The 19,182-nt window shown below is 34.1% G+C and overlaps 2 protein-coding genes across 2 annotated transcripts; both read right to left on the minus strand.

Moving 5' to 3' along the window:
* Nucleotides 1-5,397: 5,397 nt before the first annotated feature.
* LOC149145439 (protein GLUTAMINE DUMPER 3-like) lies at nucleotides 5,398-5,742 on the minus strand. The gene has a single exon (XM_089452452.1). The coding sequence runs from the start codon at nucleotides 5,740-5,742 to the stop codon at nucleotides 5,398-5,400; it is 345 nt and encodes a 114-aa protein (XP_089308578.1).
* Nucleotides 5,743-16,731: 10,989 nt separating this feature from the next.
* On the minus strand, nucleotides 16,732-17,656 carry LOC149145440 (homeobox-leucine zipper protein PROTODERMAL FACTOR 2-like). Its single transcript, XM_089453308.1, has 2 exons — nucleotides 17,411-17,656; nucleotides 16,732-17,031 (listed from the first exon to the last, which is right to left on the minus strand). Exons 1-2 carry the CDS (start codon nucleotides 17,540-17,542, stop codon nucleotides 16,876-16,878), a joined length of 288 nt encoding a protein of 95 aa, XP_089309434.1. The 5' UTR covers nucleotides 17,543-17,656; the 3' UTR covers nucleotides 16,732-16,875.
* Between the last annotated feature and the right edge of the window lie 1,526 nt (nucleotides 17,657-19,182).

Here is a 19,182-nt window from a genome sequence, read left to right on the forward strand (position 1 = left end):
TTGTTTCAATTTTCAATTTCCAATTTTCAATTGTCAATTTTCAGTTGTCAATTCCCAGAGGCCTCAATTTTGTAACTGGGCTCTGATACCAATTGTCATGTACCCCGAGACAATTTTTTTTTAATATAAATAAAGTTTACCCATACCCACATTATATTGATTCGCTACAAGGTGGTTTCCATACTTTATAAAGTTCATATTCATGCATTTCATTTGGTTCCAAGTATGCCCCACATGATTACTAACATTCGGGGTCTATAAGTTTCGGGTCTCATCATTTAATTTCATTTGGTTATTTGGATAAGGCCGTATCGTTTCCCACGCAGAATTCTCTATATGACTTGTCCTGCGGAAGATTTGTCATGAATCCCATCCATTGATTCATGTACTCCCTACTGGTGTTCTTAGATTAACTATGTATAGTTGTTTGAGCTTTGATTACGTGTTTTGATTGATTGCTGGTTATTACAGGTGCATTGATTGTCTGTCCCGCCTGGTACGTGGCGTGGGCAGGCTGCAGCTGCATCCTTGGGATTACTCATGCATCAACCGCTCCACGACCCAAGTGTTGATCCAACGCCGGTAACAAGGACCTACCGACTTACTCTATCCTTGGTGCCATCAGATAGCCTCATTCTTGCATGCAAAGACCTGGAGAGTCGCTGCGCCTCCCGTCTCGACTGCAGGCTTAGGCAGACTGGGTTGCAGGGTTTGATTGCTAAGAAGAGGGCACATGAGGTTCTGAAGCTACCCTCTGCTACCAAGTTTTCACCACCGGGTACTGCATGCGGGTTCATCCTATACTGCCTATTTTCCTCTTCTGCATCATTTTTGTTTAGCGTATAGGTTAGCCATGTTTCATGCTCAGGTTTCCACAGTTTTTAACCCTATGGTCCCTTGTTCGCAGGTTCTTCCGGCCATAACCTGGTTGCGGTTGGCACTGGATGGTGAGACACTCTCGGGCCGATATGCCTTCTGGGTATTCACTGGTATGGAAAAGAAACGTTTTACTTGTTATTAGTTATTTTTCTTTGTTAGAAGGCTGGCTAAAGTCGGCGGACCCTTCCATCAGAGTTCGGTTTCCATGGCTCGCATGGCTCACTATTTGGTAACCCAGTTGGGGTCTCGGTGGGTATTCCTGTTAAGGCTATTTTTTTTGTTTATATAACAGAACTTTAAGGGAAGGAGGCTTCTCAATTCCTCGTTCTGTTCTATTGAGCCAATCGGCCATGCATGTAAATTATCTGCTAGTTCTAGCAGACCCTCTTTAAGAATTTCAGGGCGACCTCGTGACATATTTCATATCTTGGCTTTAGTATAGAATTAAACAGGAATTACTATCTACATTATTTGTTTTCCACATTGGCTATGCATGGCAGTCCTGTTTGGATGGAACTTGATTTTTTCATGATACTTTTCTTTCAATGGTTTTATACTCTGGTTTGCATACCTAATTGTTGATGTTGTTACGAATTTTTTTTATGGAATTGGTTAACTTTGTTCCCATAAATGTTATGATTTTTCTATCAACTGAAAATCTCCCTAATGTTTTAGCAATGTAATTTATCGGGTTCTTCCTTTAATTCATAATTTACTAGTATGAATGTCGTTTAACTGTTTAAAGGGAAGTTGTCTCCGAGTCGAGGCTCGGGTTTCATCTCGGTACTTGAGAGTGGAACGCGTTCCCCTAGCAGCTATCATTTCCTTTCCTCAGGTTGTCTCTGTTTGACTACTTGTCACGCTTGTGACCCTTATCCTGAGACCCCAGCTACCCCCTTTAACTAGACTTTTCATGTAAGGTACCAGAGGGGAAAGTCTCACTAGACTAACCCTCGCCGGTTCCTAATAATGAAGGTTTTCCTCTCTGAACGGTAATTTCTACTCCAGGTTTGAGTTATTCTTTAAGGAAAAATCAATGGATGTTGGTATTCCATCAACCATTTCACGGCATTGGATTTGGTAATATTGTCTTGCTTCTGAGTGAACTAAATTTTTTACAGAATCTTGATTATTTCCTAGTGTGTAATTCATAAGTGCCAGAGATGTCATAGTTTTATTTGTCAAATAAAATCCTTGCTATATAGCCGCCTATAATTGTGACAGTCTAATTCTAACAGACCGCTATAATTGTTCTGCATTACCAAAATAGTGGTCACCCTCCTAGAGAGTTTCCAGTGTTTTCCGCCGCTGTTCTTTTCTTATATTCTTTTAAAGAACATATATTGACCATAAGACAGGTTATGTTTCATTTGGCTTCTTTCCCTCCCATATGACATAAACACTGAATGCTCGTAACTCTTGGGATTTCTACAGTGAGAATAATCTAATACAGTACTTATAATGTAGTTAACTTAACACGGTACTTTACAGTGAAGTAATTTTATATAATAATATTATTCTACCCAAATTATTTGCAGAATAGTTAAGAGTTTTCTTCACTTACCTATACCGCTGCAACTTACAAGTACTCAGAAGCTGGGCCTTCTATGTTTCTCCTGCTTCTGATTGCTACTCAACCTTGAGATTTGTCTTTCAAGACCAAAATCTCCCCCAGTTCTTGCCGGACCACAACCCTCAACAAGTTGCTGGCACTTTCGTGCTTGGCTATCTGCTCATCACTAGACTTAGCCTCCTTTTCTTTTTTTTCTCTCTCGTGCTGTCCCTACAACACAGTTCTTCCTAACTCCTTTTTTCTCGGGAACACTTTGCAGTTAAAAAACAATTAGGGTTTCATGGGAAGACAACAAGTGTCTTCATGAGAGATTGCCAGATTTTAAATAAACACATTTTTTTAAAAACTGAAAATATTATTAAATTCAATGAGATAATAATAATCAATTCAGTTTACCATTTTACCACAACAAAGTCAAATATTTACATTTTATCTTGATTCATCACAATCTTCGAGCGTTGTTAGATATTTGCGAATATAGTAATCCAAATGAAGACTTGAGGTGAGATGAATAGCCTCACACATCTTTTCATTTCTTAAAAAGATCTATAATGCTATTTCATTTTTTATTATCTTTAAATAATGGCATACAAGGACGACCATAAAAAACAAATGCAGAATTAATTAAAAAACTAGTTATAACTTGTCATTTCATAAACTCACGTTTATAAATGGATGTCATCTGAGTGAAAAAACATTTATTTTGGAGGCCATTCTTTGAGCGAGTGTGGAGCCATTATCTCAGAGATTTTAATATATTAATCATGTGGGTCTGCCCCCATTCCGTTGGAGGGATAAAGAGCCCTTGACAACTACAGATCATACTAGAGGGATAAAGAGCCCTTGACAACTACAACTACAGCTTATACTAGTTGCTCAGTGTTCGTTGTAAATGGGCCTAAACTGTATCAATGTATTGAAACATTGCTTTAGATGGTTTTACTTAGAAACCAAGGCAAAGGAAAAATCCTAAAAAGTATAACACTCTCTAACGATGCCTCAGTACTACCTTGGAAATTGCGAAACCGAGGCGATTGAATTGTGAAAAAAATGCCCTGCGCAGTTCCAGAAGAGCATTAGCATTATCTTGTTAATAATGAGAATACAAAATATATTTTTTTGAGGTGTAGACTATTGTTAACGTATTTATTGTGCAGCGCTTATTGGTTCAAAACAGACAGTGATCAACACAATTGGGACAATTAAAAAAGTCGTAGTCTTTAACGCGACTTTTTGAAAGCCTTTCCGGCGATTTTTTCCGGTGAAAATCCGGCAGTAATTTATTGAAATCCAAGTTTGATAACTAGTTTCTGCACAATGAAAGCGTCCCAGGGGTTTTTCAGGGTGCTGAATCCGAATATGCAGTTAAAAAACCATTTTAACTGCAACAAATCATGATTTCATCTCCATTTCTTCCGCCTGATTCCGTCACCGGAATCTCAAAAAGTCGCATTATAGACAACTCCATTAAAAAAACCTATTAGTCATAAATGGAGTTGCGAGAATCTAGAAATATAACTATAAAGTAACTCAATGGAAAATATCCAATTGGTAAGTCAACGAAGGAGCTGTGGCTGTGGAGTAGTCATCATCCCGGAAGCGGGGAGACTATATATCTGGGGAATGGAGGACAAGGCACTAACAGCAGAACAGAGATTATAGCCTTTTAAGTTTCCAAAATGATTAAGACAGGAACAAATTTACATTCATGGAGATGATAGACTGGGTCAGGGATCACTCATGTTTCAACGCTCCTATCGTATCCAATTGGATGGGGCGTATTAAGAGACAGCCTAACAACTTTCAGAACATAACATGCGGGCACATCTACACAGAGCAGAATCAAGTGGCAGAACTTTTCTCAAAGAGGGGTATTCAGTTGGATCCAGGGAAATTTTCTTTTTCTACTCACATGGCTAGCTCTTGAGCTATGGGTCTTTCTCTTCTTTATAGTGCACACATGGCTAGCTCTTGAACTATGGGTCTTTCTCTTCTTTATAGTGCACATGCCTTATGAGCACAACATTTTCCAAAAATTTTAATGGTCTTAATTTTTTAGAAACTATGTAATGTCTAATAGATATTATGCTCACTTCCCAGTATAATGTGTAAGTATGATGCGTAAGTATGTATTAAAGGGTTTTTTTCTTCTTTATAGTGCACATGCCTTATGAGCACAACATTTTCCAAAAATTTTAATGGTCTTAATTTTTTAGAAACTATGTAATGTCTAATAGATATTATGCTCACTTCCCAGTATGATGCGTAAGTATGTATTAAAGTTAAAATTTTGATCACGTAAACTGAAATAAAACATTTTAAAAATCTAAAATTTAAATAAAAATTAATACAAAATATTTAAATAAAAAAATTGTATATTTCTGGGCTTATATTACAGTCTTATTTAAGATGGATATATGGTGGAATGTTGCAAAATTATTATTAGTGGATTTTTCTGTAACCTCTCTCAAACAAATATAATTATATAACACCCGAACAAAAATGGAAAGACGAGGAAAAAAATGAAAACTGTAGAATGTAAAAAAGCTCTGAGAATGTACTCGTTAAAAACATCAATCTAGAATGAGAAAATTGAAACATTTTACATCCACAGGATTTTCACCAGTAATGAATGAATGAGATGTAAACTAAATCCTAACTTCCATTATCTACTATGTACGGCTAAATCTTAGTTGTGTCCGTTTTAGTTTGTATACTCCAAAAATTGGGAGAAAGGCGTCACACTATTAGGGATCTTAGAAGATGTCCCGCGGTTAAGAAATAACGCCTTGAATGGGGAAGATGCCAAATGATGAGATAGATGAAGTCAAACAAATTTCCATTGTAATATTAGAGACTTCCAAATACACACTGCAAAAAAATTCTTATCTTCTGTAAAACTAAATCCTATGAAACCAGTTTGAATGCGCTGCAAGCTCTGACATTTATTTTGCAGATGTAGAGGTTGGGTTAGCGATAAACGTTGGAGCGTCATCACCGGCCATTATCACAACTACTTTCACCTGCTTATCATCTGAACAAGGCGACATATTATTCGCCAAAGTCTCATCCTTTTCAGCAGACCCAGCACTTAAATAGCTAATCTGCCTTGAACTGTTATTTTCTTCTGAGTTAGAATCAGGAGAAACTTTCAGGTAGGAGCAAGCCAGAACGATCAGAGCAAAAACTATCAATGCGATCATGGAACCAACTCCACCCAGTAGAAATGGAATGGGCGAACTCCATACCGAAGGCGCACCAGTGGTAGAAGGCGCTGTAATATTCCTCATAGTGTTACATCCCCCACAGCTTAATTCCTTGTCAGAGGATTTTGATAGTGGGTACTCTGGATAGCTATTGCCAAGTGCCGGAGGGATCTATATTTATAACCATATTGGCCAGTACCCATTATTGGTTGTACACGGCAACAACGACGAAAACATTGATGTCATACGAATATAAAATTATATTAGACGGCAATACAATTTTCCATGGGTTACTACTTTCTAAAAAACTAATTATCGAGTGGGCACACAATATATTCTTGAGATTTGCAACTTTTGGCTGACACAAACCAGTAGACCAATCTAATTTGTTGTTACAGTGTGGAGCTGATTAAATTACTTCATGGCCTGTGACATCCACTATATAACATTATAAAGATAAAGAGATTTAATCTCCACTAGAAGACACATTTTCGTCGTGTCTTCCGAATCTATGGCAGTGCCCATAAGTCACTTCTTCTCGGCATCATGGTATTTTGTCTGGTTGGGTTGGCTGCTTAAAAGCAACCGTGCTTGTTTAAAATTTTATATAGGCTGTTTGGATTGGTGTGGGGCCTCCAATATTTTTAATTTTATATCTTAGGAGGATAGGCTGTTTGTATCGGTGTGGGGCCTCCCATATTTTTATGAATGGAATATATTGTTGTATACATTACCTTTTTGATACATTGAATATACAACCCCCGGCAAAAACATTTTTGATACATTGAACCAGGTAATTTTTTTCACTTCAAGTGGGAAGGAGGGACACGGCATTAATAGCAAAGCAGAGATCATAGCTCTATAGGGAGGTTTGATTATGACACTAGTAAGTACCTTTCATATCAGATCAATTTCGAAGAGGGAGCAGAAGACAACAGATTTATTATCCAAGAGAGGAATTGACAAAGATGTAAGTTTGTTTTTCTTTTGTGCACATGAACATAGAGTCATGATAAATGCGGGCAGTATTAATCTCTCAGAGATTTCATGGCTTGATCGACTGCTACATATTTTTGGAGAAAATATAAAGAAAAATCAGAGAATTGAAGGTAGATCTGGAGAAGGTGATCTTTCATGTTTTTTTTTTTTTTTTGGTTGAAAATATAGTTTTTTCATTGACTATAAATGTAAGAATCATATGAGGAATAGTAAAATCAAACTGCACAAAGAATAAACTGGACAAATGTTGTAAGGATGTTTATCCAAGAATTATAGGATTTTTAAAGAAAGACCGTAATACTATGCTAGTATGCACTTATGTACTATCTGATTTTTATTAATATAAATCAGAATCTTTCTTTTCCACTAAAAAACATTAAACGTGTAATCCCTGGCAAAATGGATCATATGTTCTTCTATATAACAATACGCAGGAGTTGTTTGAGCAGTATTTTAATTGGTTTTTATTTCAACTTTTTTGGGAAATTTTTTATTTTAACTCATTCAATTTAAAAATGACGAATATATTTTTACTCTCAATGACCTACTATTTCCATTTCACCCCATTACAAATTCCACAAGAATAGCCAAAATGGTCTCATCGCGTAAGATAGTTGTTTTCTATTACGTTTCCCGCTGAGTATAACATATTTGTTTTGTACTTACAATTATTTATATATATATATACCGCACTGAGTTTAGTGATTGTGTACAGCATCACAAAATGTTTATTCGATACTTTAGTAATATTTAGACATGGATTACAAATTCAACAAGAATCCCCAAAATGGTCTCATCGCGTAAGATATTTGTTTACTATTACGTCTCCCGCTGAGTATAACATATTTGTTTTGTACTTACAGTTATATATATATATCTATATATATATATATAGTGATTGGATTGTGTACAGCATGACAACAAGTTTATTCGATACTTTTCTAATATTTAGAAATAGATTAGTTACAGATATCCATAGATTAGTTACAGATATCCTTGAAGTGAATGAACTATTGGATTGTGTACAGCATCACAAAAAGTTTATTCGATACTTTTCTAATATTTAGAAATAGACTAGGTACAGATATCCTTGAAGTGAATGAACTATTGTGGACAGGAACGAAATTTGTAATATTTTTCTCATTAGCTTCTGATGCTATGGACAGCCCCTCATTAACCTTCTATGATAAAGATTGAATTACAGAAGTAAGAAAGTCATTGAATTTATTGACGCATGTATAACAAAATATACTATTAATTTTAGAGAAACTAACCACGAAACATTCAAACGGAATAAAAAGATGAATTGTTATTCATTTTTATAGTAAAGTGAAAAAAATCTCTAGCCTCAAGGGTTAGCTTGGTTGGTCAGCTTAATTGGTTAAAATCAGTGTTTTATTGTTAGGGAGGTCACGTGGTCCATTCTGCCTGAAACCCTTGGGGTTAAGCCTTGCTAGTGGGCTGCAGAGCTACATTCCTTTAGGGGTCGATCAGCCCAGATTTTTGTTATCAACCACCTGTTGACAAAGATGTCCGTGAACCACAGCACAGAGAAATAGTAAACTTAAAAATTGAGAATAAAGTCTGCAGTCTTAAATGTCTTTTTTGAGGATAATTTCTAAATCAGAAAGTTCGAAAGACACCTGAAGTAGTATGCAATTCGATCAAAGGAAAAACATATCAAGAATTGTTTTTGATTTTAACAAATCTGTAAGAAAATACCAAATTTGTAAGAACTTTAACATCCAAAAACAAGCTCCGGAAAATAATGTGTCTGAAAAATTCCTTCAGCTTATCTCATCTTTTAATGGATCACAGTGAATATTTTTGCAAAAACATTAATGGAAGCTTATAAAAGAATACGTTCATCTCACAGACTAAGGTTTTTGTATAGGAAGTTTTCTAGAATGCGTTGTTATACAAGACATTGGTGAAGTAACTACAGCGAAAAAAAAATCTCAGTACGAGCTACAGCCAAATTTGCACACGATAGAGAGTTAAACAAACCATAAGAGAATAAATACTTCTAGTAAAATGATAAATAATTTTAGATTATAATAAAGAACAAATATGGATGAATATACTTGGTTTTAATTAAAAACAATATAAAAGATTAATATGTTATTCTTATCCTTTTTTTTATTATGGTATAACGTAGTATGAATGCTTAACTCCTTTCATATTTAACTTTCTGTTCATATGGAAATATTCTTTCTCTAATTTTTTTCGTCTGATATAATTAGAAAAGAGATACTATAGTTAAAGCGATCGTTTTTATATTTGTTTTTAATAATACCAAAAACCTGTCCATGATTTAGGCAAGTGCTACACTACAAATTTTAAGTGATGTATAAGTGAGGTTATTCTAATTTAGAATATTTCAGCGATATTTTTTTAATAGTCTTTTCTTTAAAAGATGATTTGACAATCAGCGTATATATTCTAAAATGAAATCTATTTTTTTTTATAATAATTGTTTCAATATCTTTTAAAATATCAATTTTTTTTTTTGTGTTAATTATTAGTTTAATTATTAATTAAGTGTTTTCATTGATGCAAATGTTAAGAAGCATAATGCAAGGCATGCTTTCATTGATGTTAATAATTTTGTTAGGGTTGTTATTAACATTATCTACTTCGATGCTAATAATGAAAATACAATTTAGGTAACCTATTTTACAAGGTTATTATTTTTTAATTTCCTATTCAAAATGAGAATGAAGTTGTGTGTTTGAATAGCCTTTTCCAAAGCTTTTCCAGCCATATATAACACTTCTTCTAACTCCAAAAGGATGCGACAAAAAATTTCATTGAGTTAAGGGTGATTAAGCAAGGTTCCATCCTCGTTAGAGTTTCATGTATGCGCTAGAGTGTGGGTTGATATAGATTCACTCAGATACGAGGACTAGTGCGAACCCATACATGTATAGATAATTCAAGTAGATAAGCTCGGTAGGTTGAGCGATGATATAGACATCTCTCAGAACTAGGGATGGATATGAACCTGGGTTGCTATAGATAACCTTGGTTCATCGAGGATGAGTAGAAAGGCCCACAGCTTAGTGTGGTATAGAAAAACAAAAAAAGGGCCAACATTTTATATTTGGAAAGTCATGTTTTGCCGCCATCTTGGCCCATATGAATCGCAACCCTTAATCTACACTCAATAATTAATTAATCAGGAGTAAGTGCATACCCCAGTGAGATTAAGGTATTTTATTGAGATTAAGGTATTTTAATTATACTGCGACTTCCATTCTTTTTGTTGAATGTTCCTTTGTCTCCTATCTAATATATTCAGTTACTACTAATGTGAATAATAGTTAAATCCACTTCAAATTTTTTAGTTCATTCCTATCTATGGTTATTCTTCTTAATCCTTTTCATGGTATCAAAGCTTGAGGTTGCATATGATTCCTTAAGAGAATAATTTGAAATTTGTGTGCTCATAAAGAAAGTACTGAGAATGAGAGCTTGAGGAGGAGAACAAAGTGGCAGCCTAGGAGGAGGGGTAGTCACATGTTTTCTAAGGAAACCATGAGGGACGACAATAATTGACTATCGCACCCTAAAAGCAAGAGAAAGAGCAAAGACGTAGTTTTCACTCCTACGCACTAAAATTTTATGAACTATCATGGGCCGCTACAACATTATCAGTGATCACCTCATGGAATAGAGCATGACAATTTTATTCAAAAATGTGAGCAAATAAATTTTAATTGTTAAATAACTTTATTAAAACATTGACGTGGTTTAAATTGGACCTTCCAATTGTCATGGAATTTGCAAGGGTGGTGGATTTCATATTAAAATTCGCATTGAAAATTCTTGGAAGATATGCCTTATCATAGGTTAAAAGGAAAGGATAAAATCTTTTATTAATTTGCAAGGCACTTGTATTGGTCCTCTAAACCATGAGATTGTTTTTTTCCAAGGAAAATTTACGTAAAAGCTACAAACTTGTCACAAAGGAATTTTTCTTTAAGTAAAGGTGAATCCATTTAAAAGTTTTGGAAAAAATTTTCATAAAATCTTCCACACATGGGTAATAAGGGTGTTTGCATCTTGTAAATGATGGTTTTCTTGATTTTTTTTTTTTCACAAAAACCAATTTTTCTTGCAAACAATTATGTTTTTTTTTGTCTTTTCGAATGAGACTTATTTGCAAGCCCAGTAATTTTGAGATACAATGTAGAAAGTCTATGTAGAGCCAAGCCAAGAAGAATTAGAAGCCATGAATAATGCTCAGGTTACTACAGTTGTCGAATATAGAAGGAAAGAGCACAAATCCAAGTGTTGGATCTAAAATTTGGTTAATGACCCTACCTTCAAAAAAATAATCAATGCAACAAAGGAAAAGTGGCTTAGGATATTCTCAAAGATGCATATCAGGGTAATGATACAATTAATACTATTAAACAATAGGCATTAAGGACTCTGTTTGAAACACTAAAAAGGGATAACACTGAGAATGATGATCAGTTCATGACTAGAGTCATGGGCATTCTCAATTAAACTAGGCTTATTAGTGAAATGATTATACATTAGAATATTATTGAAAAAGTCCTTCAAATCCATCCAAAGAAACTTGAAATGGTTGTAATAGTGATTCTATAAGTGAAATATCTTACAACATTTTTAGTATATCAGTTGACAAGATCACGTTTCTCACATCACACATGACTTAACCTAGAGGAATGATCCTTGGAACAAGCTCTCAAGGTACAAGCCTCTCTGAGCATAGCTACAAACAAAGGATATAAACGAAGAAGTAAGTGAGGCAAAGGAAGACCAATAGAACATCATGATGCAACAGAAGGTTCGACACCAGAACAACCAGGATAGTCGAGACCCTAACAAAACCATAAATAAATAAGGAGAAAATCAAGCAACAAACTCAATCTCCAGTGCTATTATTGCAAGAAATTCAAACATGATGATCATAAAATTTGAAAGACCTAGATATATCAACACAAAGGTAGTTTCCATATCTCCAAAAATGGGGGAGAATCATCTAAAGAAATATTTCTTTCCCGCCATTATTCTGAAGAAAATTATAGCAAGCACCTTTAGCTGCTAGAAAATGGCTACAAAAACCATATGACAAGCAACAAAGACCTTATTTCCTACACTGATGGTTTATCAAAATTGAAATTACTCTTAGTAATTGCTCTCCTATAAAATCTTAAGGGAAAGGTATTGTGCTTGTTCTTACTAAACATAATCAACAAAAAAATATGCATGTTGTTTATTACGTTCCACACCTAAAGCAAAATCTTATTAATGTAGGTAAATTTATGGAACGTGAATATACTATAATATTTCAAGGGACCACTTGTTATATTTATTCCAAACCTCCCAGTAGAGGACTTATAGCCATGGTAGAAAATACCAAGAACATAATACTTCCCTTCACTCTCAGAAGTACAAATCTATCACAGTCATTTGCACACAATATTTCAAAGATAGATGAGTCACAATTATGGCACTCTAGGTATGGTAATATTCCCTTCAAGAATCTTAGTCTCACTAAGAAACATTCTATGGTCATAGGTCTTCCTTTTGTGAATGAACAAGATTTCTAATGTGAAATGTTTATTCTTGGAAAACATACAAGAGACAAATTTCCCACATCTTCTAGTAGAGTGAAAAAACCTTTAGAACTAGTGCACAGAAATATCTATGGACCATTGAACACAAGATACATTGGCGAATGTTTTTATTTTTTGACCTATATTGATGACTATAGCAGGAAAATATGGATTTATTTTGTTAAAAATATGTTTGATACTTTCTCAAAGTTAAAATAGTTCAAGACAGATGAAGAAAAGAAAAGTGACAAGTTTTTGAAGGTACTCAATTCAGAAATAGGACGATAATACAGGTCCAAAGATTTCACAATATTTTTTTGAATAGAAGACATCATTATCCAGAATATAACTAGATACACTCCACAACATGATGGAGTAGTTAAAAGAAACAACTAATCAATCATGAACATGGAAATATGCATGCTTTGCAAAAAGGAGTTGTCTAGTGAATATTTTTCTGAAGAATATTTCACTACTGTAGTATATATTCTCAATATATCTTTGACAATAAGTGTTAAAGATACAATACCTCAAGATGCTTGCGATTGTAAGAAAGTGAATATCTCTCACTATTGAATATTTAGTTGTGTAGCATTTTTCCATGTTTTAGAGAAGATGTGACAAAAACATGACAAGTGAAAAATGCATCTGTGTAGGCTGCAATGAAAAATTAAAAGCCTATACACTCTACAATTTCCTCACCAAGAAATTTTTGTTAAGTAGAGATGTTAAGTTCTTTCAAAACAAATCTTGGTGTTAGAAAATTGATGAACCTTTAGATCAATATGTTCCTCCACCAAGGCTACTAAGATTGCACATACAAGACGAGCCACAACCCTCTGCAAATGGTACTTCTTCCAATAGTGAATCATCATCTTCACCAGATAAACAAAAAATCATTAGCATAAGGTATATATATGATCTAGAACATGATTCTGAGAAGAAAAATATTGATCAAATTTCGGCTTTTGTGATCCATATCTAGTTTCTAAGAAATCTGTTCCAGTGAAAATCACATAAAGATTCATTTGATGATGTGTTTTGAACTAGACAGTGTACTTCATTGTCAACCAACCCACTTTGAAGAGGAAATAAAAGAGGAGCATTTTGTTGATCCAATTAATCACGAAATGAAATCCATAAAGGAGAACAAAACTTGGGAATTCGATCTCCCAAAAGGAAAAATTTGCATCAGGGTCAAGTGGGTCTACAAGAACAAATTGAATCAAAATGGAAAATTTGAGAAATATAAGGCAAGGTTGGTTTCCAAAGGGTTCTCTCAATAGCTTGGCATTGACTACGACGAAACCTTTGCTCCAATAGAAGGTTAGATACAGTAAGAACTATTTTTGCCATTACAACTCAATATAAATGGGAAATTTTCCAACTAATGTCAAATATGCTTTTCTAAATGGCATATTAGAAGAAGAGGTTTACGTGGATCAACACCTTGCTTTTGAATTTGTGAGGCAACAACATAAAGTGTATAAGTTGAAGAAATTTGTATATGGCTTGAAACAAGCTTGTTGAGCATGGTATAGTTGAATTGACTCTTACTTCATCAGTAATGGATTCAGCAGAAGAAACCATGAGCCAACTCTTTATACAAAAAAAATGAGGGTAAAATTCTCATTGTTTGCCTTTATGTTCACGATTTTCTCTATAAAGGTAATGTGATGTTAAAAGAATTTAAAGTTTACATGAAAATATAATTATAAATGACTATTCCTCGCCTGATGAAGTATTTATTGGGAATTGAAATTAATCACTCCATAAATGGTATTTTTGTCTATCAACAAAAGTATGCCACTAACATTCTATGTAAGTTTAAAATGATTAGTTGCAAACCAAGTCACACTCCAATAGCTCCACGTAGCAAGTTGAGCAAACAAGATGAAAAGACCATCAATTGATTCTACATTGTATAAAAGGCTAGTTGGAAATTCTTGTATCTCACTACAATGATATCAGACATAATCTTTGTAGTTAGTTTTCTTTCTAGATTTATGGAATCACCCAAGAATTCCATCTAGAAAGTCGCAGAAGTAACTTTAAGATATATTACAGGGACACAAAACTATGACTTATAGTACAAGAACTATGAAGATTTGTTACTCTCAAGATACACATATTGCAACTATAAAAGTAGTTTAGAAGATCCGAAAAAGAACATTAGGATACACTTTTCATTTGGGAACAAGTTTGAACTAATGGGCATTGAAGAAAAAATCTGTTTTTTTAATATATTATGTAGACGCGAGTATGTCGTTACAACTTCCACATATTTTCAGGTAGTGTGATTGAAAAGTCTATTGAATGATCTTTAACTTGTTCAGAGGGATCCAACCCCTATTTTTTTGATAACAACTATGCAATTGCATTGTCCAAAAACCATGTGTTTGGCAAAAGAATAAAACATATTGAAATATGCATTCCCTTCATTCAAGAGCTTGTCAATAATGGAGAGGTGTAGAAATCACCCAAGAATTCTATAGCTAGTCAATAGTCACCCAAGAATTCCATATGGAAAGTTGCAGAAATAACTTTAAGATATATTGCAGTGACATAAAACTATGACTTATAGTACAAGAATTAAGATTACTTACTCTCAAAATACACATATCGTGACTATACAGGTAGCTTAGATGATCGGAAAAATCACATTATGATACACTTTTCATTTAGGAACAACTTTGATCTCATGGGCGTTGGAAGAAACAATCTATTCTTCTAATATCTTCAGTAGAGGTGAGTATGTAGCTGCAACTTCCACATATTTTCAATTAGTATGGATGAAACGGCTGTTGAACTATCTTTCACATGTTCAAAAGGATCTAACCCCTATTTTTGTGATAACAACTCTGCCATTGCATTGTCCAAAAAAAACATGTGTTTCACAAAAAGAGAAAACATATTGACATATGCATTCACTTCATTCAAGAATTTGTAAATAATGGAGATATACTTCCGGAAGAATTTGTAAATAATGGAGATATACTTCCCGATGTCTGCAGATTGCGAGATCAACTTGCAGTGTTTTTAACAAAACCATTGGGAAAACTATAATTGAATTTTAGAGAAAGCATTAGTCTCCCTTTCTCATCCTTTTCTGCTAGCTTTCATAGCTAGTTCAGTCAAGTCAACTTCAGCTTAGTCGATTTTTACTCAGTGTGATTTCAGTTATTTATTGTTGAATGTTCCTTTGTACCCTATGTAATTGATTTCTGTTACTCAATAATGTAAAAAGCAGTTCTCTCCATTTCCATTTTTTGAGTTCATTCTTCTCTATGTTTCTGCTTCTCAATCTTTATCAGAATCACTAGTCTACCTTAAACTGTTATTTTCACATGAGTTTGATCATAAAGAAACTTTGAATTCAGAACAAGCTAGAACGATCAGAGAAAAAATGATCAATGCGATCATGGAACCCACTAAACACTATAAATGGAATTGGCAAAGGCGCACCAGTGGTAGAAGGCACAGTAATATTTCTCATAGTATTTTATCCCCAAAGTAGGCACAGTAATATTTCTCATAGTGTTTTATCCCCAAAGCTTAATTCCTTGTGAGAGGATTTCTGATTGCGTATAGTCCGGATAGCCGTTGCAAAGTGCCGAACAGAACTATATTTATAACCAAATTGGCCAATAACCAATAACGGTTGTGAAAATGCCAAACATGATAAAAATACTGATCCCATATGAATAAAAATCATGTTATACGCGAGCAGAATTTTTTATTGGATACGCAACTTCCAAAAAGAACAATTATCGAATGGGCACGCAATATATTCTTCGGATTTGTAGCTTTTGCGTGACATAAACCAGTAAACCAATCAACTGACAACGTGTTATATGTCTCCTATAATGCTGATTTATACTATATAGTCTTGAATAGATCCATCATATAATGTTTATTTAATGAATAAAGGTTATGTTATATGGGAGCACAATTTTTTATGGGATACGCAACTTCCAAAAAGAACAATTATCGAATGGGCACCCAATATATTCTTCGGATTTGTAGCTTTTGCGTGAAATAAACCAGTAAAGGGATCAACTGACAACGTGTTATATGTCTCCTATAATGCTGATTTATACTATATAGTCTTGAATAGATCCATCATATAATGTTTATTTAAGGCCTAAAATTCCATAATGCTGATTTCTAGTACTGAATAGATCCATTATATAATGTTTATTTAATGTCTAAAATTCCAGAAGGACGAAGAAAAGAGCTTTAATCCGCTTTCATCATGCCTTAACGAATATATGACACAGCCTACACGTCACAGTTGTGCTCGGCATCATTGTGTTTTCTGTGGTTACCTGTCTTAAAGAAAACCGTACATGTTTAATATTATTACATCTTACGAGGACTGGATATCTTTATGGAGTAGTCTACCTAGGCGGAGGAATGGGCCGGTTTCCGTCACCGCCCAGAAAAACCTCCGGCTTCGGCCGTCGGAAATTCCTCCGCCCAGCTCCGCCACCCTCAGCGAGCTCCGCCCAGCGCCACCGCGAACTCCGCCCAGTTCGATTTCATAAACTTCCAGATGTTAATAGACATGAATGCGTGGCGCAATGGTAGCGCGTCTGACTCCAGATCACGAGGTTACGTGCTCGATTCACATGAGGTTCAATGTTCTATATTTTTCTTTTTCTTTCTGTTTCATTTCTCTGACTGTCAGACTCAACGAACCATTGTGTAGAGGAGAAAATGATAACATTTGTGAATATGGTCTCCCACACAATTTTCCAGTAGTCGCAGCAACTCTCTCCAGCTGCAGAACCAGGAGAAACAAACAGAAAATTATTGTGGCCACAGACATGAAAATATTATATAACCCACCAACGGGCATAAACACACAGCCCACTGCACATAAGAAAATTCACAGGTTCACAAAAAATATGACTCGAATGTCATCGAACAAAAGTTGGGAGGAGCCTGCTTTGCATTAGCAGGACCAAATGGCAAATATAGGTTTAAAGACCTAGCTCAACATCATACCAGAACACTAAAACAACAAATAAAAGAGATTCGAAACTGAATAAAAAGCTTAATTTTAATAAATGTATGAAACAGTTCGTTGCATTCCGAAAATGCCCTTGAATATTAATATTTCAAGGCTAAAATAAGTTATAGGGGCAGCGGAACGAAACCTCGTTTTTTAATCGACTGTTCTCCAGCCGCAGCTGTTGCTCCTCAAAAGGCATCTCCGTGAGCATGGCAGGTCCTCCACAATTGTAACAGCTGCAGTTCGTCATTGCTTCTTTAATAGATCGGTTTTCCATTTTCAGTCTTTCGTTTTCTCCCCTCAATGTTGCGTTATCGTGACGCTCTTGTTGAGCCTATCAATCCAAGAGTTAGCAGATCAGAGAAATGAAACAGAAAGAAAAAGAAAAATATAGAACATTGAACCTCAGGTGAATCGAACACATAACCTCGTGATCTGGAGTCAGACGCGCTACCATTGCGCCACGCATTCATGTCTATTAGCATCTGGAAGTTTATGAAATCGAACTGGGCGGAGTTCGTAGTGGCGCTGGGCGGAGCTCGCTGAGGGTGGCGGAGCTGGGCGGAGGAATTTCCGGCGGCCGGAGCCGGAGGTTTTTCCGGGCGGTGACGGAAACCGGCCCATTCCTCCGCCTAGGTAGACTACTCCTATCTTTATCGGGGGCCTGCAATATTTTAGGAATGGAATATATTAGTATGTACATTAATTACTTGTCGATTTGATGAACAATGCATTGTACATAACTCATGAAGATTTACAAGTAATTTGATTTGAATAACAAATTTAGTGGTTAATAATCTTTTTTGGAAAAAAAAAAAAAAATTCAAAATCTAAATTGTTTTTTCCTAATTGCTTTTTTTAATATGATGTTAAATTGAATTATTGCTTTTTTTTAATATGATGTTAAATTGAATTATGCAATATAATAATTATATTGAAAATTAAAAAATATGATATAATTAATTTAAAAGATAAATATCTATAGTATAGATCACAAAAGTCTCAGATCCAACATAAAAAAATTTATTATTTTTTTATCGTATAATGTCATGTGATAATTGTGAACCATTTCTTACGCAAATACTTTTTAAAATCAATTATGAAAAATAAAAATTATATTAAAAATAAAAAATAAAAATAAAAAAGTTCTATATTTTGTACCACAAAATGTTAGCTTCCCCTTATCTATCACATGACATTATGTGATAAAGGAATCCCGATTTCACTGTATATTTCTAAAAAATTCAAAATATATTAAAATTTTAACATATTGAAATATTAACGATAGTAAAATTTCTATATTTCTATAATTTAATAAAACAAATTCATTACTATATTTATTAATTCAAAATTAATAAAATTCTAAAAGTTATTTTAAATATTATATATATATATATATATATATATATATATATATATATATATATTCTTCCAATAAGGTTGTTAATTACTCTTTAGATATACTAGTATTTTTATGATTATTAATATTTATTGAATAAAAAACCTAGTTTAAAATGCTTATTGTTTCCCTACATGGTATCTTTTACCATATAAACCTATAACTTTTATATAATAGTTTTCTCATCTCATCCTTTTTTAGCGGTGTATTTACCTTCTATGATATATTTGTGATACAACATGGTAAAAGTTTATTAAATATTTAGTGTAATAATTTTTGGACACTGAATGGCTAATCATATTCTTAAATCGAAGGAAGTAATGTGCAGGCAGAAAAACATGTACAGTTTCATAGAATACGAACGTAGTAATATTTTTCTTATTACTTGCTAAGGCTATGAACGGCGGTCATGGTCGCGATATGATAAAACTTCAAGATAGGAATGAGAAACTCCTTGAATGTTTTGATACGTATATAACAAAATTATTGATGTATAAATAGTTAATTTCATATATATA

The sequence above is a fragment of the Pinus tabuliformis genome, chromosome X (genome assembly GCF_031772625.1).
Source record: "Pinus tabuliformis cultivar Carrire ecotype Pingquan chromosome X, CPIR1, whole genome shotgun sequence".
NCBI lineage: Eukaryota > Viridiplantae > Streptophyta > Pinopsida > Pinales > Pinaceae > Pinus > Pinus tabuliformis.